This window comes from Phycodurus eques, chromosome 15 (assembly GCF_024500275.1).
Source record: "Phycodurus eques isolate BA_2022a chromosome 15, UOR_Pequ_1.1, whole genome shotgun sequence".
In the NCBI taxonomy this organism is placed as follows: Eukaryota; Metazoa; Chordata; class Actinopteri; order Syngnathiformes; family Syngnathidae; genus Phycodurus; species Phycodurus eques.
The window spans coordinates 19,470,150-19,493,210 of record NC_084539.1 but is presented as its reverse complement, the minus strand read 5'-3'; the positions used below and the strand labels follow the sequence as shown (position 1 = coordinate 19,493,210).

At 42.2% G+C, this 23,061-nt stretch overlaps 1 protein-coding gene across 3 annotated transcripts in view; it reads left to right on the top strand.

Annotated features, from left to right (window-relative positions):
• LOC133413596 (netrin receptor UNC5D-like) overlaps positions 1-23,061 on the top strand; it is a 91,710-nt gene that overhangs the window by 52,169 nt on the left and 16,480 nt on the right. For all 3 annotated transcript variants that reach the window (XM_061698177.1, XM_061698176.1, XM_061698175.1), the window contains exons 2-4: positions 13,423-13,629; positions 21,325-21,468; positions 21,568-21,671. In XM_061698177.1, coding sequence (XP_061554161.1) covers positions 13,423-13,629; positions 21,325-21,468; positions 21,568-21,671 — 455 coding nt within the window. The remainder of the gene's footprint in view (positions 1-13,422; positions 13,630-21,324; positions 21,469-21,567; positions 21,672-23,061) is intronic.

The following is a 23,061-nucleotide window of genomic DNA, read 5'->3' as shown; positions in this document are numbered from 1 at the left end:
CCAAATTGGGTTACACCTAACCCACTTTTTTTTTTGACGCTTTCAAAGTGACCAATCACAGGTGTTTTGCCTGTGCCTTTAAGACAAAAGCATATAAAACAAGGGATGGGGTTTCAAATTAGGGTTTCAAGCGTGGGTTATGGTTTCAATTTTGGGTTAGGGTTTAAATTTAGATTTCAAGTCAGATTTAGGTTTTCAACCAAAGGTTAGGGTTTAAAATCAGGGTTTCAAACCTGGGTCATGGTTTTAATTTAGGGCTTTAAATCTGGGTTAGGGTTTCAACCAAAGGTTAGGGTTCCAAGCAAAGGTTAAGGTTTCAAGTAGGATTTCAGACGAGGGTCCTGGTTTCAAGCCAGGGATGTGGTTTCATGGAAGGGTTTGGGTTTGAAATTAGGGTTTCAAATTCAGGTTTTCAAGCCTGATTTAGTCAAGCCTGGGTTGGGGTTTTAAATTGGTCTTTTAAACCTGGGTCAGGGTTACAAATTTGGGTCTTAAACCTGGGTTAGGGTTTCAAGCCAAAATTTGAATCAGATCAGATGTTGTTCCAGTCAGTTTCCTTCTATTTCCTGGCATTATATTAGTGCTCTTTGCATGTTTGTTTTGCAGTAATGCACATGTCTTCTATCATATCGGTTGTTTAATTTCAGGCATTATTTCCCACCGCATCAACGCGAGAAATTCACTTTTTCGAAATATGATGCAGCGGCATCTTACTTGAGGGTCTGGCGTTGCCTCCTGGGAGCTCTTAGAACGATCTCCCTGATTTCCAGAGAAGACGCAGCAAACAAACGCGACTCTAAGCGTTGGTTTTGCTTCATTTTCCTCATCCGGCTTTCTCATGATCAAATCCTCGCCGAGCTCCTGGGATGTGTGACTGACAGCTTGAGACCGACGTTTTTTCCCCACTCGATGGGCTTCCAACAAGCCGGGTGTCCCGAGAGCCCCCAGGATGGCTCACGGACGGACGGCGCCGGGGGAATGTGACGACAACTTGGACGGGAGTCAAGTGTCGGTTGAGGATTAAAGACAAATCCAATGAAACGTCCCCAAAGAGCGTCGAGGCAAACATCTTTTTTCGAAACGTCACCGTGAGAACAGATGAAATGCCTCTGATGATGATGATGATGAACCTGTTTTATTGTTTGTATGAGCACGACACCTGACTCAAACCCTTCTGTGGGGGGGGGGGGGGGGCTCTCCATAGCTCTGACTTGAAACTTGAATGTGAAACCCTTACTGTGACTGCTAATCGATTAACACGATTAGAATGAGTTGAATGATGGCTACTATCTCGAAAAACCCGTATGTCGGGTCGCATCTATCTCAAGGCACCACTGTATAAGAAAATCACCCAAGATACGTCGCAATATCTACGTTCCTCTCCAAAAGCATTCTAACAGTGAGGCCGATCCTTTATTTTTGTTGTAAACATTTTGGTTTGATATCAAAAGATATATATGGAATAGAATTTTTGAGCATGATTTTATATTTCGTCGCAATGACGGCATGATGCTGGTGTTGTCTGTTTGGGGGCTTACTCCCTTCAGCCTCCTCTTTAGGATGCAAAATGCATGCTCTATATGGTTTAAGTCTGGAGATTGACAGGGCAAAGGTATTGGAACAGATGGACTTAAAATTGGCTAAATACAACTTATTTGCAATAACAGTTTTTGGCAGCTTACTTCCTTTAGTCTCTTTAAGCAGGTGAAATGCATGCTCTGTAGGGTCTAAGTTTGGGGAATCGACAAGGCAAAAAGTGTTGGAACAGATGCATTTGAAATTAAATTGTATCAGACTGAAGATTTAGTTTCAATAACAGCATCGAGTTTGTGTTCTTGTTTGTTTTGGGGGTTTTCCTCCTTTCAGCCTTCTCTTTAGCACGTAAAATGGTTGCTCTAGAGCAGGTGTGTCAAACTCATTTTTGTTGCAGGCCACATTGAAGTCACGGTTCCCCTCAGAGGGCCGTTGACTGTAAAACTATATAAATGTTTAGTCACCTCATAATATTATTACATACACACAACAAATTGATGGAGACCTAGTTTTGAAATCAGAAGTCAAGGATAATAGTTTGTTCAACTATTGTTGATGTTACTGTAAACAGAAAATACTTGCAAAGTCTCAACGATACTATTTATTCTTATTATTTTATGAGAATCTGAGCAAAAATCATGGAGGTTGACACAGATGATTTGCTTTCGCGGGCCACATGAAATGACTTGGCGGGCCAGATTTGGCCCCCGGGCCTTGAGTTTGACACATGTGCTAGAGGGTTTAAGTCTGGAGATTGATGGGGCAAAAGTATTGACAGAGACATACAGTAAAGTGACTGGGATTTCATATTTGGAAGAACAGCATCAAGCCTATGTTGTTTGTTATGGGGCTGACTACCTTTAAGATCCTCTTTAGCTTGGTCTCCAGGGTTTAACTCCGGGGATTGACAGGGCAAAAAAGTATTGGAACAGATGGATTTAAAATTAAAGTGAATAAGACTTAATATTTAGTGCCAATAGTTTTGTTTTGTTTTTTTTGGGGGGGGGGGGGGGGTAGTACTTCCTTCGGTCTTAAGAGGGTAATATGCATGTTCTATAGGTTTTAAGTCAGGAGATGGATGGGGCGAAGGCATTGGAAAAGAGACCTAAAGTAAAATAAAGTGAGTGAGTTAGAGTAACTGCATTAAACCTGTGTTGTTGTTTGTTTTGGGAGTTTCCTCGGGGGAGGTCCAACTCCAGTTAGCATATTTAATAACGTGTAGCTCACATTCATTTGTATGCTTTCCATCTACCTGCGTGCCTACTCTGTGCATTGATAAACTTTCACGCCGCTTGACTTGACAGGCGAACTAATAAGGGCCCGGCGAGGGGACGGGAGTACAAGGTGAGGCCGCCATCTTCATCTTAAAAACATGAGAGAGAGGTACCGGATGCGGTGACCTGGCCTCCTGTTTATGCAGCTCGCCAGGCGCACCGATGCGGAACACGCACGGGATGAACCCTGACCCGGCCGGCGGGGTGAATACCAATCAAAACGTCTAGTCTCCCATTTTGCCAAAGGGATCGGTGGGCGCATATCGGGGATTACAGATAATCCCGACACACGGCGTGATCCAGACTACTGGAAATTAGCAGCGAGACAAATGAGAGTGTAATCACTTTGAACGACGGGACCACGAGCGGGATCAATCGGAGTTAATCGCCGCGATACATAAACATCGCAGAGCCTCTTAATCCCCGCACACGCTTTATTAGAATCTATTCAAACGCCATCCGTACCCCCTCGCGTCATGGGACCGCTTTTAGAGTATTCATTCCACGACGTCACGCGCCATGGACGTCGGAAGATTTTCACAAAGGATCACTTGGAGTGTTGTCACTTCTCCATGGTCTCAATTGTTCCTGGAACAACTTGCAGTATGATAGGATCGCAATTTGTTACCAATGATGACAATAATATCACCATATAAGGAATATCAAAAAAATGGAAATACAGTCGAGCCTTGAGAAACGACTTGAATTCTTTCCGTGACCACACTCGTAACTGAAATCACTTCTTTTCCTTTCGGCTTGGCCCATTAGGAATCGTCTGAATGACAGCTCAGATCTCAAAAAACTCTTACGTAGGGTTACACGTATTTCAAGGCATCACTGTGTAAGAAAATAAGAACATCACCTAAGATATGTTGCACTTGGACTCTTCTCCAAATGTATTGGAACAGTGAGCCCAATCCCTTTATTTGTGTTGTAAACATTCAAGTTTAACAACAAAAGATAAATATTAAATACATATAATAATACTGTTGGGGGGTGAGTTCAAGTGTTATAACAGATTGATTTAAAACGGATTAAAATTCATTGATATTTAGTTGCAATAACTGCATGAAGCCTGTATTGTTTGTTTGGAGGTTTCCTCCCTTTAGCCTCATCTTTAGCAGGTCAAATGCATGCTCTATAGGTTTTAAGTCTGGAGATTGACTGGACAAAAGTATTGGAACAGATGGATTTAAGATTGTCTAAAGTAAATCATATTTACTTTAGACAATTTTTTTTTCACGGTTTCAAGCCTGGTTTAGGGTTTCTGCTTCAAGTATCTTGTTTGTTTTTGGGGCTTAATCCCTTCAGCAGGTAAAATGCATTCTCCACGTCTGGAGACCGACAATCTAATATCTTACACGAGGCAAACAAAAACAAGAGATGGCCCGTAACTCGAAAAACTCAAACTGGGGCACTTGTAAGTCAAAACACCTCTGTACAGGAGTAGAATAAGTATTTGTACATTTCTACAAGTATCTGTACTTCTTAAGCACAGCGTGTGAGTACCTTAACCATCTTGGTTTATTCTCTGAATGATCCATGTAATAGGACACACCTGTCCGTCGCAAGTTCCAATACTTAACACAGTGAAGAAGCACATCCACTCTGGGTTTTTCAATCTGTGCCCATCCAATCAGGACAGGAAGGCTCGACATATGAAATTGATGTCGGGGGCTGCTCACAGCACACCCGTGCAGGCTGTTTACCTCCTATGCGCCATCCATCATGGCGTTCCTTGTGCTCCTCTTACTCCGAGGCCTCCTGGTCCCAGGAGGGCATCCAGGCCGAGTTCATAACACACGAGCAAGCGGGTCGACTGCGGTCCCGTTGGTGGGGGAGGTAAAAAAAAAATAATAATGTAATTTCAAGCTTCCCCAGAGGTCAGCGCAGCGGAGCGGCCGCAACCATCCATCAGATAAATCAGCTTTAAGGCCAAAGCAATCCACTTAGTGGCTGCGCCTGCTGACAGGCTCAAGCGCTCGCCTCCATTGTTCTTAAAACAAACATGGCGGCTGGCTGGTGATGGTCTTAACGTGGGTGAGATGGAGTTCTCAAGTCCTCAATGGACAATGGCTCAAAAAACTAACAGTATCGGCTTCTCGTTGTTAGCATGTTGCTATTCGCTTTCATCTCTTTAGTCGGAGAAATGCATGCACTATAGGGTTTAAGGCAGGTGATTGACTATGCAAAAGTATTGAAACAGATAGAACTGAAGTTGATTAAAGTGAATGTGACTTAATATTTGTTCGCAATACCGTAACTGCCTGAAAGGGGCTGAGTTCATTTTGTCTCCTCTTCAGCGAATAAAATGCATGCTCTATCGTGTTTAAGCCTGGAGATTGGCATGGCAAAATTGACTTAAAATTTATTTAAGTGAATAAAAATTCACACTCACTTTGTATTTCTTGTTTTACTTTAGCACTCACGCTAACGTGAGGAGTTCAAACGCAAAACGTCGACAAGCACCATTTAGACAAAAACTGAGCCACGCCTGTTAGTAGACTGCCAACCACAGCAAAATGGTGAATTTCCTAAATCTGCAAAGCCAAACTACTTTTTAAAACTCATGGAAAATAAAGCTTTAATTGCAGAAACTGTCATAGTCATAGTCATACGCATTTAGCTGCAGCTAGCGTCATCTCTCTTGAAACCAATCACGAGCCCATGCTTATTTACGTCAACACAAAGTCCTCACGTACGTTGTCAAACATGTCTGCGTCCTTTATATCACATTGACTTATTGCTACTATAGCTTCGATTGAGAGTCACAAAATAATGGTGTTTGCTTTTGCATTTAAACTCTTCATGTATTGATCGAGAATGTTAATCTAAACACCACGCAGCCATTACCCAATTTCAGTTTCCCATTTACTATATTACAAGTTAACATTTAGCATCGGTGTCCTTTGCTCATGGTCACCTGAAGCCCATATTACTTGTGTTGGGTCGTCGCACACAGCTAATGAGTTTACATAATCTGCAATCTGGGCCGCCATGTGCCTTGGACTCGCCGTGGGACGCTTAGCCTCGCGCTAGTCAGACTGAAAAGATCCCGATCCTTGTCATATGGCTGACGTCTTTTTTTTTTTCTTCTTCCTTGATTTAAATTATTCATCGGGAATCCTCAGCGCCGCATGCTGCGCCTCTTAATAAGTCATTAAGGGCTATCAGGGGAAAAGCTGATTAGCGACGCACAATGACTTAGCTTAGCTCGACTGCAGGCGCCTTCTTGTATCGGTGCTACTGTTCTGGGATCAGTTCGGACTCGTTATCTGGATCTCTACTTTCTTTTCCGCATATGCCTGTACGCTACAATATGTAAAGTATTTTCAATGAGTTTTATGCTTGCAATTAGTTTTTTTCGTGTTCAAATATATTCAGAATGTGTTGAGATATATATTGCACATTGCACATGTGTTGAAACTTGGTCACATTTTCGTTTTTGCAGTGCAGTTTGGGCTTTCCTGCATTTTTTAAGCACCATTAGCCACCTTTTGGCACGCAGAAAAGCACTGCTTGACGATCATGAATTTTCAATGTGCCGAAGTCCATCGTCGCCCGCCTCCATTTTCTGCGGTATCATTACGTATTCTGTTACTTTTTAATCCGCCTACGCACACTTTTCAGGAATGTTATCGGCAGGAGGTTCTCGCTCGGGGATTAGGACCGCCATCTCGGCCCTAGATCTTTACAGGTAGAAGGAAGGAGGTTAACCCCTTCCTCATCATGGTTTTAGTTTGGAGCTGCTGCTCAAACTGCTCCTTTTCTTAGTTTTACGATGTCAAAACTGCATCTTCTGTCGTTGTAGGTCGAAGAGTCCTGGTTCTGTTGTTGTTGAGATGTCAAATTGCATACTCAGAATTCTGCTTTTGTTGTTGTTGAGGCCTTAAACCGCCACTTCTATTCTTGTTTAGGCCCCAAATAACGTTTTATTTTTTCTTATTGTTTAGGACTTAAACTGCTGCATCTCTTGTTGATTACCCCTTAAACTGCTTCTTCTGTTGTCGTTTAGGCCTCAAACTACTGTGTTACTTGTTGTTTAGGCTTTAAGCTGCTCTTTCTATTGTTGTTGAGACTTTAAACTTTGTCTTTTGCTTACCAAACTGCTGCTTTACTTGTTGTTTAGGGCTCACGACATCTGCTTCTGTTGTCGCTTAGACCTCAAACCGGCTTTTCTGCTTTTTTTAAGGCCTCAAACGACTATTTGTGTCATTGTTTATGACTCAAAAGTAGTTTTGGTTGTTGTGTAGGCCTCAAAACCTCACTTTTGGTGTTGATTAAGATACTCCAGCAACTATTTTTTTGTGTTGACCTGCTCGACAGGAGAATTAAATGTGAAATGGTAGATGTGTACCAGGGACTTTTTTACAAAATGATAAGTCTGTTGGCCATGGCCATGGTATACAAAAGAAAGTAACTGCTTATTCTTCCTTACTCTCGCTTTCCAGCTGGCCTTTGATCCGCCTGACAAGAAGCGACGGCGGCATAATTGAAGATTTTGCGGAACGACTCAGGCGGGTCGACAGTTCTCGCTAATGCGGGAGGCTCGATAAATAAGTTAAAACAAACGTCACACTTTGGACACAAATAAAGAGGTGGCATGAGGAACTGAAAGTGCAGCCTGGCCTTTCACGTGTGAAAAGCTTTGTGTCACCTTGCAGATTTTTGTCGCTTGCTTGGTGGCGGCAGGGAAATGAAATGCAATAAAGAAAGTTAATATCCTGAAAAATGTATTAATGTCATTAATCATCTGTTCACACATTAGATTAGAGTAGCCTTTTTTTTCCCCAAAATGATCATTATTCATCACAACTCAACGCTTTTCTTTTGTTGAGCTCGCAACTTCTTATTTTGTTTTCTTAGCTTTCTAAGCTATTTACATCAACACTTTTGGCGCATCATTTGTCGACTTGTGTTGATGTGCTGCGTCATTAAGATAAATAGATAAATGAATGAGTAAATAAATAACCCATCTAATTTACATCTAGGACTTCACATGCAATATACGAATGTCATCATCAGTGACTTCACATCTGAATTCACAGCTTATCCATATCATTGAGTTCGCATCTGATCCATATCTATCATTGCACAGTTAATTCGCATGTCATTGACAGCTTTGATTTGATGCAATGCATGTCTGTGACTTCAATTCCGTAACTAATTCATACCCACAGGAACTCGCATCTATGACGTCACAACATTGAATTCAAATGGGTGACTTGTTATCCACAAGTATGATTTCACGTCTGGTCCACATCTGACCTATGACTTCATGTAATTCACATCCGTGACTGCAGTCCTGTGACTTTGCACATCTAATTCACATCTAACTCACAGCTATGACTTCACAAATAATTCACATCACATGGGACATGACTTCACATTTGTTCTATTCATTTTTTTTTTTGGTCCTTAATCATAGAGGAAAAGCTGGAGATCTAAACAGGAAAATGCGAAGTTGATCTAAATTAGGAACGTTTGGCTTTTCAGCGGGTCTTCTCTGTGTCTTCTCGTTTGACATGTTAGTAACGAGCGCAGATGAATGAGGTGTCATGTTCCATAAGAAACAAAAACAAACGTGCAGATCGATGATTTGTCGGGTGGCTGGGAGGCGCTCGTCACGTCGACACTCGGTGGCTGACCCACTTCTGCGCACGAGTCTCGTTTCTTTGATGGCGACGGCGCCGAGGGAAGCGCCGTCACCCGTCTGCCACCGGCAGGTTGGCAAGCTGTCGCTGCCGTGATGAAGACGCACGGCGCCACCTGGGGGTTTGGAGGCTCGGCACAAACGCGCGCACTTCTGCTCGACACGTGTTTTTGTAAACAAAGAAGTTAATTTAGTCTTCGACAAACCTAATGTGCACATTTGCGTCAACATCGAAGAACATTTTGAAAACGTCAATGATGATTTGAAGTGTACAGTGCTCTGTATGAAGCTCCCCAGTTCCACAATTATTAAACATCAAAGACATTTTAGTGTTCAGAGACCCTATTGTTTCATTCGTGAACAATAATAATAATAACCCAAACGTGACCTGCAATGAAACCAGGATCATAACCTGCCGCCTTTTTTTTTTTTTTTTTTTTTTTTTTTTGCATTTGTGAAACAGGATTTGATGACCAAGTCCTAAGTGCCTGGATGGATGGATGAAAAGCCTAAAAAGCTTCCAAGCGTGTGAGAGACGACAGACGAGAGGTTTGCATCAATATTTGAACAAAGCACTGCGACATCTTTCTGGTCTTAAGCAGAAGAACAGAAAGAAGATCATCGCCGCAGACGTCATCGTTCCGACATCAGCGTCCTGAGGAGACACTGGCGAAAACAATTTTTTTCAGAACAACTTCAAGTAAAATCTTGCTTGAATTTCCGCCTGTTGTAGTTGGACACAAAACGTTTCCCCGCACACAGTGCATCAGTTTCGTAACCTTTCACTAACTGACACCGAAATATTTGCCCGTCAATTTGATGATTTGACAGAAAGGAGGACGCAACAGTTTTCATCCTGAAAACGCGCTTATCAGCACAAATGAAAAAGAGCTGTTGGGAGTTCTTATGCACTCAGCTGAGGAAGGATCCCAATGAGAATGGTTTCTCCGTTTTTTTTGTTTTTTTTGTTACCAAGTCGAAGCCCGAAGGCGCTGGACGACTGACGACTGACCTTATTTCGCTTTGTTTTACGCTGCTGACTGCAACTAGCTCGGCATTGCAAATGAGAACCTGTTCTCAATTGCCTTACCTGTATAAGGTGAAATCAATGCAAATCAAATCAAATGCCAGAACACCTGAGTAAAACTAAACGTACAGTCACTGTCATCCTGGACGCTCCTTTTCCCCGCCCTCCTCTCAAAGATTATTTAGTGTCTTCAGTTAACCCAATGTACACGTGTTCGTTAACATCAAAGATGATTCAGAGTTTTAAATTAATCATCATAAAATAATAATAATAATACATTAGATTTATGTAGGACACCCAAGGACACTTTACAGATCAGACAAAACAAAAAGGTCCCTGTTTTTGGCGCTTCAAAGACAATTAGTGTCGTCAGTTAACATATCAAAAGCAATTTGTCCTTCAACAAACCTGATAAAAGCACATTCGGTTGCTAAAGACACTTAAATTGTCTGTGTTTATAAATACATGTACATGAGGTTCACTGAGGACAATAAATGGTGTTTACATGTTAAAGGACTATAAAGTGTCTTTGATGTTTATGTTAACATGTTACACACAAGCACACACACAGAGTAGTCCGATAAAGAAATCAGTGGGAGTTATGAAACAAGTAGGAAGTTGCTTAGCTCGGCTATGAATTAATAAGCAAACGTCCTCACTAATTAAAGATTGATTAGCACTCGTGTGTCATAACAATTTGACCTGCTGCAATGTGTAAATGCAGTGTCGCAGGCTAACGCCGGCGCAAACTGGCGGCAAAATAAATAAAAAAAAAACCAGATAAATAACGGTTCTCAACGCTGCATTGATTAAGCACTCTTTACGCCCAGCAGATGGGGGCGGGGGTGAGGGAGCATCTGCTATGACGATGACGTGCGGCACTAAAAAAAAAAAAAAAAACCCGACTTGCACATGTTTGCTCAGCGAGGCAACGCGGCCTCTGACTGGAGTTACAACTTTTCTGGACCGCATTCACGTTGGATTGACACGCTTGTCTCAAGAAAGACACTTAAGTCGACTCCACGCGGATAAAATCTGCCAGTAAACCCGTCAGATTGTTGTTATGCTAGTTCTAGCTACAACCTTCATGTTATCCGCTGATACAGTTAGCCAGCCCGGCTAACACGCCAGGTTAATCAAAGACACGAAATTGATTTTTACGAAAACGCGTTAGGATTGTTGCAGACTCGTAATAGTTTTTTAGCATCGGGTTTGTTTACCGCTAAATTGTCTTTGAAGTTTCCAAAACCACAGACGTTAAGGTACTTTAAGACTCTATATCGTCTTTGATGTTAACAAACACATGTACATTAGATTGACGGAAATAAACAAAATCATCTTTATTTTTTTTTAACCTTTATTTATCGAGGTAAGGGGGGGGGGGGAAATCAAATTTCAATGCAGACCTGGCTGCAGGCAGCAGACTAAAACAGCAAAATAAAAAGCAAATACAAATAAATACAATAAATAAATACATACATGACAGAGTACAATGTGACGTAGGACATTTATGAAAATGTATGTTGGGTGAAGATACAACATTTTCTTTGATGTTGATAAAAAAGCAGACATAATTACCATGAAAGACAATTAAGTGTCTTTGGTGAACCTTACGTACAGTACATGTGTTTGTAAACATCAAAGACAAGAGTCTTCAATCTAAATTGTATGTGGTTTTGGAAACATCAAAGATAATTTAGTCGACAAACAACGTCAACATCTAAGGCACTTTAGAGTCTAAGATGAATCTACTTTTTTTCCCCTAAACAACAAAGATGATTTTGTGTTCAACGAACCTAATGAATGTTTTTGGGAAACATGAAAGATGATTTTGAGTCTTCAGTGAATGTAATAAATATTTTGTAAACATCAGCGACAATTTTCTCTTATGATCGACGCCTTCAACTAACCAAGTGTACGCGTTTTGTAAACATCAAAGACAATTGAGTGTTTACTGTACCAAATTATATTCTCGTAAACATCAGAGGGGGCTTGGAGTCTTCGTTGAAGCTGGCGTACGTGTTCGAAACATCAAAGACAATTTATTAAGATATAATACGGCTCAAGTGTAAATGGCAAAGAAGAATGGCTTTAATTGACTTTCTCTACCTTTTCCTCACAGCTCTTAATTAAGCTCCTTATCTCCTGCAGAACCCCCAAAAAAAGTTGTACGCTGAATTTTTACATTAAATTGTCTAAAAATTCTATACTGTATATGGCAAGTCCTTGCTGATTGTATTATGTTGCACGTCCCTCGCAGGGCGCTTTCGCAACCCCCCGGGAGTGGGTGGTCTCTTGCTAATTAAAACACTGTTAATGAGCACACGTGTGAACAACGGCGGCCTTCCATCACAACATCTTTGCGTTCGTATTCAGAATTCCCCGCCATTGCGTACACCCTGGTCTTAGATGCAGAGGACGTTTGTTTACAAGCGCGACGTCCACAATCCACCACTGCAAAGTTGGCCATATGGGCGCCGGCAAAGCAGGGACCGTCAATGAGCTATGAATGTGAATGGATGTCGCGTGTCACATGATATCATCTGTTGGAGAGAGTGTGTACGCGTGAGTCTGTGTGCGTGAATGTCAATGTTAGCGTGTGTACGTGTTATGCATGTGTGACTCTGTGTGTTGTGTTGTTAGTGTGGTGGAGTGCACGTGTTTTATGTACGTATGTCTATGTTATGTCTGTTTGTGTGTGTGTTTTATGTTTGTGTTTGTGTCATGCGCATATGCGTGTGCGTGTACATGTGTGGATGTTTGCGGGTTGAACGGTCATTTTGACTGAGTGAAGACGACGCGTGGCCTCGGTGGAGACACTTAAGCGCTCGTACAAGGTTCAAGTTGTGGACATTCCTCAGCCACATCGCTGCTCAGGGTGAGCCTAACCCGGTTAGGGTGAGCTCATAGTAATAGTTAGTTAAAAATAATCTACTGACCGCATCCGGCCGATTCCTGTTTGGGTCGCAAGGAGGTCCCACAATCCCTGTTGTTTTTATTCAGCATGTCATTGAACTATCCTATTGATTTTTAATGCCTTTGTGATTTTTTTTTTTTTTTTCAAGCCTGGTGGCCAAGTTAGCGGAGATCAATGGGGACTTTAATACATTTTGTGACACCTCACCATCGATCTTCTTCAAACCGAGGGAATAATTGCTCTGTCTTGGCAAGAATCATATTGATTTTGAAAATAACAGCACATTCATGATGTATTCGCTGGACTTTTAAGTGAGATAAGGTGCCAATTTTACTTAGGGACATGAAATTGGGGTTAGAGATTTTGTCAAATTCCTCCCAAGACACTGGAGACTGCCCATTTTGGTTTGAAGCTAACATTCTCCACATGTCCTTCAAAGACAAACTCCTCTCGGAGATTTGGTCAGAAATTGAAAGGTTTTGTCATTGTTTGTCGGCTGAGCATGGCAGTGAAGTTAATGACTGGCCATAAAACACAAAGCTCTAAAACGTCAGCGCCGCATGGACAAATTTTGACCAAACATGAAGACCATGCCCTGAAGCAGAGCTTCCTCCATCATAAAATGCATTTCTTTCAGGGCCAATTGACAATTTCCCACAGCACAGTGGTTGGGAATCACTGTATGAGACAGATAAACAATGCTAAATTGTAAAGATTTAGATTAAATAACATCTAACGTGGAGCACTGGTGAAAAGTTTGATCATATCAAGGATTCGCCATGAAAAAGGGTTACGAGGGCCTGTTAAGACGATTAGATAGCTGTCGGCTAGTCACAGGGTGGAAGAATGTGATGGCAGCGGATTTGGGATGATGAGAATTTGATTGATGGAGACGTTTAACACGTTGACAACGCGGAGGCAGTCTGACAGCCCGTGTGTCAAAAGCGTTCGAGTCATTTGATGTTGTGCAAAGTGTTTCCGTGGAGTCTGACTGTGATTTGATTTGATCTCCGTGCAGGCGTCCGCGGTGAGAGCCAGCAGCATGGTCCGTCCGGCACGCTGCCGCGCTTTGTGGAGGAGCCGGTGGACGCATACATCATCAAGAGCAACCCCATCAAGCTGCGTTGCCAGGCCCGGCCCGCACTGCAGATCTTCTTCAAGTGCAACGGCGAATGGGTCCACCAGAGCCAGCACACGTCCCGCGAGCACACCGACCTGGGAACAGGTACAGAGAAAAGCGCTTTCAAAACGGCCCCAGAACTGCACGGACTAACCAACCAGGTGGTCTTCGCTTATCCCAGTTCTGTCTGCTCTCCTATCTCTGGGGTTGAGGTCACAGAGGTGGTTAAAAAGCTCCTCGGTGGCACGGCCCCGTGGGTGAATGAGATTTGCCCGGAGTTCCTCAAGGCTCTGGATGTTGTGGACCGTACAATGATTGCACAAGCAGCGCATGGTTTGCTGGCCAATCATGTTACAGTCACAACATGAGGGAAGGCGGGTCATCGTCTCCCAATTTTACACCCTGGTCCTGACTTTTTTTCAAATAGCCTTCATCAAGTACCAATGTTTGAATCTAAGATGCTTTAGGGTATCTCGAGCCCAAAAGTTCTATCCGTGTTTTCTCGCCTCTCATCTGTACTCACCCGCTTCCACTCCTTAAACCGGACCTGGCGGCTTTTCCAAAAGCCTCAGGGTGATCTTTCATAATAGCACTTCTTTGGGTCAGATGTTTTTCCCGCTCTCGCTTCATAACGAGGATGTTTTGCTTCTTGTTTTGGAGATGCGCGGACCCGCCTCGTTAATTAAGGTCGCGGGCGAGCTAATTGGAGCTGAAAAGATCCACTTCTCCACGTGTTCTGCACCAGAACACAAAAATGGGGAGAGTCGAGGCCCCCGCGGAATCCGTTAAGAGGAGCTGCCTGACATGCTTCAGCAGAGAGGGCGCTAACAAATTAATGCCAAATTAATGACATTGATTCTTAAGAGCTCACATCCAGAACACAAGATTTGATTTAGACTCAATTGTCCTGAAATCAATCGTTTGTCCTTTGAAATTGATTGCACGTCCTTTAAAGGCAATGTGTACTGATGCAAAACCTTATTTAAAAGATTGTGCTAGTGCTGAGTTCTCTTGCGTAAGGTGGCTTTCGGCATGAATAACTAGTAAGTGGAGCTATCACATTCACTTCACTATCACTTATTTCTTTACTCTGGATTATTTCTAGTGCTTCTTTTGATTTCTATCGCATTAATCATATGGCACGTTTACATGTGTCCATTGGCTGTGCCATGGATTTATAGATTATATCTAGTCAGTCTTTTTCTATTGTGCACCATGGCAGTTATTATGAAAAGCTGGCAAGGAACGCTCGCTTTACACTAACTATACGAGAGGACTAGTCAAGCGGGCTAGAGCACAGATTTGCCCGACTGTGTGCGAGTGCGGTGAAGCGACGTGAGCGCTGCAGCAAACACAAACGAGATGTTCACGGAGAATTTTCAAAAGTGGCAGCAGCTGTCAAGAGTCCGAGTTAGATGATCTCTTTTTAACGCGTGTTGCCTTTAATATTTCATATGCCGGCGATAAAGAGATGAACGCACTCTCGGCAGTGCGCGTGCTGGAGCTTTGATTCCAAGCACTGCGGGCAGCACTTAAGAGGGTCCTTCTCTTTTCATGCTGCACGTGTACCTAATAATTTGGACGCTGAGGACCGTCTGGCAGCGCTAATACAGAATGGAAAGGTGTTTATTGTGGGGTTGTTGTCTTGTTTTTGTTTTTGTTTTTTTACATTGTCTAGGTATATGAATAAGAGATGAGCAGTGGGGGAACTGCAAAGTTTTTGCCAGGGGGGAATAACACAATTATGCACCCACCATTTTTTTTTAAAATAAATAAATAAATACAATTTAAAAAACAACAACAACTGTGTTCCAGGAAGATGCTTTGATGGTAGTTGTTTTGAAAGTGTGATGTAAGAATGAACATGTGACCGTCACACCAGCCCTATATGGTGAAAAAGTAACAAAAAACATCATCTGGTCTAAAAAAAAAAAAAAAAAAAAAAAATGGTTGTTCAGGCTATATATTAATTAGCCCTGCATGGTAAAAATGTATTCGTTCACTATAAGTAAAGACCTCAAACTTGTTACTAATGCTAACAGCTAGCCCTGTATGGTAAAACAGTACACATCAACTATAGTTTGCAATGTTGGAAAAGTTCATTTTCTGCACGAACTAGTTAAAAGTTCAGGTCACCGTTCAAAAAATTAACTAGTTCAGTTCATAGCTCATAATTCCATCCATCCATTCGTCCATCCATTTTCCGTACCGGTGGTTCGTACCGCTTATCCTCACGTGGTAGCGGGTGTGCTAGAGCTTATCCCAGCTGACCCTGGATGAGAAGCAGGGTACACCCTGAACTGGTCCCCAGCCAATCGCAGGGTACATATAAGCAAACAACCATTTGCGCACACATTCACACCTACGGGCAATTTGGAGTCTTCAATCAACCTACCATGCATGTTTTTGGGATGTGGGAGGAAACCGGAGTGCCTGGAGAAAACCCACGCAGGCACGGGGGAGAACATGCAAACTCCACACAGATGGGGCCGGGATTTGAACCCCGGTCCTCAGAACTGTGAGGCAGATGTGCTAACCAGTCGTTCACCGTGCCGCCCTGGCTGAGTATATTAACAATATATTTTATTTGATCTTTTCTTATATATTGCGATTGGCTGGCAACCAGTTCAGGGTGTACCCCGCCTCCTGCCCGATGATAGCCGGGACAGGCTCCAGCACGCCCGCGACCCTAGTGAGGAGAAGCGGCTCAGAAAATGGATGGATAGATGGATGGATGGATCTATTACAAAATACAATAAATTCCGTATCATGACAGTGTGATCGTACAGAGTTTTAACGAAAGCGTTCTGATGCAAACAAATTTCTTAGTCATGAATTTTTACAATTATCTACTGTATTTCAAAAGAACCACTGACGAACACGTTCTCGCAGTGTCCCTGAATGCAGCTGGCGTTCTCATGTAGCTGCGACTTGCCTGTCATGAATCGCGGCCGTGGCCACACTGAATTGGGTTGCCAAAGACAGCATTTATCCGCCGACAAATTAAGGCTTGTATATAGTGTGTTCAGACGGGTTTGTCCTGGAAGTCCCTAACAAAACCTGGCACTCTTGAATGAAATTGAACTTCGAAAACTGTTCTTTGACGCCAGAATGAGCGCATTCTCAATTACTTCATCGGGCAGTAATTAACGAGGTTCAGTTCATGTTATCAGTTCATAAACTTGATGCTAATGCTAAGAGAAAGCTCCGCATGGTAAAAATGTATGTGTCAGCATTGTCTTCGGACCCCAAATTTGATGCTAACGCTAACAGCCAGACCTTTATGGTAAAAACGTACACAACGACATTGTGTTTGGACCCTGAACTTGATGATAATGCCAACAGCTAGCCCTGTGTGGTAAAAATGTACACATCACCATTGTCCTAGGACATGATGCTAACAGATACCACTTCATTGTTTAAAAAAATCTACGTGTCAATATTGTTTTTGGACCAAAAATGTGATTTTAATGCTTCCAGATCACCATGTGTTGTAAAAATATATATGTCAACGTTGTGCCCTGACTCCATACTTGTTGCTCACGGTAACAGCTAGCCCCGTATAGTAAAAATGTACACGTCAACATAGTGAACGTGAGCACATCTGAGCTGAGGAGGTCACTGAAGGACGAAGCTTTCGTTCAGGAAGGAGAAAGTGATACCCTGATTGGATGAGATAAGACCAGGAGGATGAAGAGGAGGATGAGGAGGGGGATGGAAATGGGTACGAGGGGAAGAAAAGCGCTGCTCCTGCATGTACTAAGATGATGATGATGATGATGATGATCAAGTGGATGCCTTTTTTGTTCAGTTGAAACGGTTATCACAAAATAAATGAACAAATCGTATCATGTTGGCCTAATAATATTAATAATGTCTTGGTGTAAATGTCGCTTAAAAATTCTAAGAAAAAGCAAAGCATGACAGCTGTGCAAATGCTGCAATTTCAGAGACTTTTTTTATGCATGTATAATTTAAAATGTTACAAAATGTAAAACTACATTTTGTACTCACTCCAATATCATTAATAATGTCTCAGAATACGGCGCAAAATAAGCAAAACACAGATTTTTGAGCTATGTGCTGTGCACGCTCAGAGGTACAGTATGTTCGCATGTTAGCAAGCTAGCGTGTTAGCTTATGAATAAATAAATGAGTTCAAGATTTTGCACATCAACAAGCCAAATGAGCACTTGAGGCATTTTAATGGTGGAATTAGGGGGGTTGCGCACGTGTGTGTGTGTCACAAGCCTTTCTGCGAGCGAGTTATGACTGCAAAACAACATAAAACATAAAACAAAAATTATGTGGATGCTAACAGCTAGCCCTATGGTCTGAAAAACTAATCAAAAACATTGTCAAATGCCCCAGTACTTGATGCTAATCCTAAGAGATAACCCTTTATGATTAAAGCGTATGCGCCAGCATTGTGTTCGGACTCTGTGCTTGATGCTTATGCTAAAAGCGAGCACTGTATGGTAAAAGGAATGTGTCAAAATTGTATTCCGACTACACACATGACGCTAATGCTAACAGTTAGCCTTGTGTGGTATAAATGTACAAATTAACTTTGTATTTGGACCCCGAACATGATGCTAATGATAACCACCCGCTCTATATAATAGACATGTGCACGTAAACAATGTCTTCTCGCCTCAAACATGATGCTAATGCTGACAGCTATCCCTGTTTGGTAAAAATATACAAATCAACATTGTGTTTGGACCTTGAACTTGAGGCCAATGCTAACAGCGAGCCACACAGGGTGAAAACGTTGTCCCCCTGGCCTCAAACTTGACGCTAATGCTAATAGCTCTACATCTATAAGGTATCTCTAAATAAATAAGTATATCAATTTTTAAAAATGCAAAGATTTTGCAAACGTGTCCAGGTCTATGAGAACAATTAGCATCAAGGCTACTTTTTGGAAAAACAAATGTCAAAGAAAATGTGTGCGTGCGTGCGCTGCGGGCCGTGCGAGTCACCTTGTGCGCCTGCAGCGTGACGCGCTACATCATCATCATGCATGTTGTTGTTTATTCATCAGTTTGTCTTGTGTGCCCATTAATAAAGATGATGGGGTGGGTGAGGGAGGGCGGGGCCTGCCTGCGTTGCCTCCCGGCATGCTTCGCGCTCAAGGCTCTTGTCAAAACAGGGTCACTAAGCAAACAGATGCATTTCTTTAGTGACTTAGCTTATATATAATTGGTTTCGTCACAATTACTATATTATCCTTAGGTCCGCGGTGTGTTAAGTGTGGATTTGTCCTGATTATCAGGTCCGAAAAGAGTCGGGTATAACGATCTTAAGTATTGAACGTGTACAATATTGACAACCAAAAATCTTCACGTGTGGAGGAAGCTGACACCTCCCCAAGTCATGACGCCGTGAATTGTGACGTGAAACGGAATGTAGCCAATCAAAGAAGTGACCTGACTAAAGAACATAAATGAAATAAAACGTCTTACCCAATATCTTTTTTTGTATTAAAAGCTGATTCCCCAGACGGCAAGAAGTGTTTTCCACAGCAAGTCTTTTTTGACGACGAATAGATCAGCGGCAGAACAGTTGAGAATATCGAAGCACACCACAAACAGTACTACCACAACTGTTAAATGCCTGATTTTGGTCTGTCTGGTCTGTAGATGGTTTGAGATTTTTTTTAAATCCTCATGTGTTGAACCCGGCCTTAGTGATATGAGTCTCCATGGTGAGGTAGTGGTTAGTGTAGCTGTGTAGCACCACCATGATATGGTCAAAGACAAATATCTTCCGCCCCAGGTCGAAAACTATTATGATAACATTACAGTATTCTCAGAAGTTAATGCTTATATGTGCTAACACTGCAGCTCTGATTACCTTATGGCTTTGACATGAGTGTGCTTTGGGCGGTTCTTTCACTCTGGAACTTAGCCTAGCTGTTATTGGCTGAGGAACTGTGGGGGTAGTTATGATAATTAGCCCCACCGTTACATCATAATCCTTCAAAATTCAGAAGGTTGATGGATGTCGTGAGGGAAGACATGAGGGCAGTTGGTGTTCGAGAGGAGGATGCAGGAGATAGGCTGACATGGAAAAGGATGACGTGCTGTGGCGACCCCTAAAGGGACAAGCCTAAAGGAAAAGAAGAAGAAATATGCATTAAAAAGTCAATTTCCTCTCATGTCCGGTGAGGTTGTGAACAAAGAAAATGCATATTAATGCATCTGCTTTAATTTCAGTCAGTATTCAATGAGTTTTTATTTCTATCAGCAGCAGCGAGCCAAACAAGAGGAAGATGACGATTAAACATGCCCGGAAATGAAATATGAAATCATCACGTCATGCCGCATTCAAATGCATAATTGTCAGAGGAGCGATGGACATTTAAATGCCTTCAATTATGCCACACAATAGCTGACGAGCTTATTGGACCCGCAGGAAATTGCAGCTTCGGGCTGCCACGTGATGATGAGCATCTGGCTGGTGAATACATTTGCCAGAATAATGGCACGCCTTTGATGGTCTCGTCACAATGACTGAGCCTGCCAGGCTGACCCAAAGTAAAAGTATGGACTTTTGATTGTTTTCTAGTCAAATGTATGAAAATTCAGGTTACTTGAATGCAGCATTTTCCTTTCGCCAACTTCATGATCAAATAGGAAATGATGTCCCGGCATCACTGGGAGATGAAAAATTCATCCAAAACATGCATAGCCTTGTATGGTGAAAATGGAAAAACATGGAAAAACATTTTCAGACGCCCCAAAAAAATACATGCTACTGTTAACAGCTAGCTCAATATGGTGAAAAAATAAAACATTCAATAAAATAACCCTGTCATCTGCCTCAAAAATGTGTGGTAATGCAAATCCCAAACTTTGTATTGTATGTTGAAAATTATTTATTTTTTTTAAAAACAATCTTGTCTGACCCAAGAAAATGCGTGCTAATGCTAACAGCTAGCTCAATATGGTGAAAAAAAATAAAAGCATGACCCAAATAAGACATGCTAATGCTAACAGATAGCCCTATGAACAAACCTGCTCTTTGTAACATAATGTGAGGCTTCGAAACTTGTTCTCCTCTTTTGTCCGACAATGTTCCTCTTCGTATTCTGCTATCGTTCTTTCAAAAGATACGAATGCTTCTTCGACGGCCGCACTTGGTCGCGCGTTCGGTAACGCTCTCAGCATTTCAACTTTACATATTTTCACATGATAATCACATTCACAACACTTGACACTCACACTTGATCTCTGCTGAGTGATGTGTTTATCACAAACGTGTCTCTATATTCACGGCTAGCGAGCTCAGCTAAGCCAGCGAGCTTGAAAGGCTTCAAGGTTCACACATATGCATCCATATTGATAATTTCTCGCTTGCCGCCTTCTCATCTGCCATCCACCGGACAGGCCGAGGTCTTTATCAATAAAGTTGCTTAAAAACACACACGCGCACGTCCAACCACTAGAGGCACGACAGAGAGGAGTGTTTAGATGTGGGCATAGATTGGATACAAAGACGAAATGAAACAAACAAGAAACACCTTGCTTTCACCAAGGTGTTTCTTGGAAATTATTGGAAGTTATTTCCTAGTATCAATATAATCAATTGATTAACTTTTAAAACTATTTTAAATCTATATATTTTCAACAAGGAGGCCAACTTGCGAGCACAGATGCACTTGGATCGGAGCGATAGATGTAAATTGATACATCGTTGTAATGACTGAATCGTTACACCCCTAGTATCTGCATTGCCTTTGGTCCCCAAACTTGATGCTAATGCTAAACAGTTAGCCCCGTATGTCCCCGGCAGGGCTGAAGATCCGTGAGGTGATGATCAACGTGTCCCGCCAGCAGGTGGAGGACTTCCATGGTCCTGAGGACTACTGGTGCCTCTGCGTCGCCTGGAGCCACCTAGGAACATCCAAAAGCCGTAAGGCGTCCGTGCGGATCGCCTGTAAGCCCCAACTTTTGTTGAGTGTGTGTTTCTGCTGTCTATTTGAACTTCTGAAGCTTATTACCCCCACCCCCACCCCTCCCCCCCACGCCCCGCCAGACCTGAGGAAGAACTTTGAGCAGGACCCTCAAGGCTCGGAGGTGCCCCTGAGCGGCATGATCGTGTTGCATTGTCGGCCACCAGATGGCGTGCCCGTGGCCCAGGTGATTATATCAGCAGTTTGTTTCCACGACGACCCCTTGACAACGTTTCTCACACTTTAGCAGACACATTTTCTGTGCCACCAGGGGGCAGCATGATAGTGATTGATTGGTAGATATAAATAAATATATAACATGAATTAAAAAATGATCAAAAATATCTATAAATTTGCAACAGATATAAATAAAAAATGAGTGAATAAAAAACAGATGTACAAAATTAATAGATGAATACATTTCCAAAAAATAAAAGAATCAATATGCAGTTTTACCGCGACCCGAGTAAGGATAAGCGGTTTCTGAGAATGAATGAATGAATTAGCAGTGTTAGAACTTGAATAAATTAATTAAAAAACTGCAGATTTTTAAAATGCCTGAATGAAAAAATAATACATTTGAAAAATGAATAGATAAAATTTAACCTTGTTTTCGTCTTAGAAAACTTTTAACATGACACGAGTGTAAAAGGGAGCAAAGAGAAATTTAAAAAAATCTAATCAGACGTCCCACTGTGACTTATTCATGTCTTGTATCAGTTCTCTCTGCAAGTGTGTGTTCTTGTGTTTGACACGTGGCCTTTTTAATTTTCCCTCATGAATATAAATATGAATATCAATGAGGGTAACAGTGAGAATAGCAACCAGCGCTCTTGCCGGCCGTCCCGCTGAGCCGCCTTCTGCGCGCTATATCGATGTCAAAGTCAGAAGCTTAAATTTACGCAAAAGTCAGGCCTGCTTTTTCCTCTTTAATTGATAACTACATGCTAACAACAATAACATGCTAGCAGGTGTAGGGGGAAAAGGGACCAAAAAAAAACTACAATAGATCTTCTCACCTAAAATGCTATGCTAATGCTAACAGCTAGCTCTGTGTGGTGAAAGAGTAAACAAAAACGTGTGATCCAATGTGATGCTAATGCTAATGCATGCCAACAACTCTCCAAGTTTCCAAATGGAGTGTAGCAGCGTGCGCTCGGAGTACATTTCCGAACGCAGCCTCTGTCTTCTAGTCCCAAACTTAATGCTCATAGGTAGCCCCAGCCCGTTCTATTAGAAAATGCACATTTATGTTATGATCCGAGCCCTGACTTGATGCTAAGGCTAACAACCCCGTTCCATAAGAAATGCATATTAATGTATCCTAGCCCAAACACGAGGTTAATGCTGTCTACTGGCATGTTAGCAACGTGTTGCTCTCGGGCCCTGTGCATACTCTTTGTGTCGTCGTCATGTTGTTGTAAGGCAATAAAAATGAATAAAAGATGTGCAGCGTCTGGGGAAGGCATCCTCGGAGTGGCGACTCGTTCACAATGAGTCGTGTATGAAGAGGGAGCCTTCTTAGTGTAGCGTAGCGGCGTGTTTGATTGGACATACCACAACATGCTATCAACATG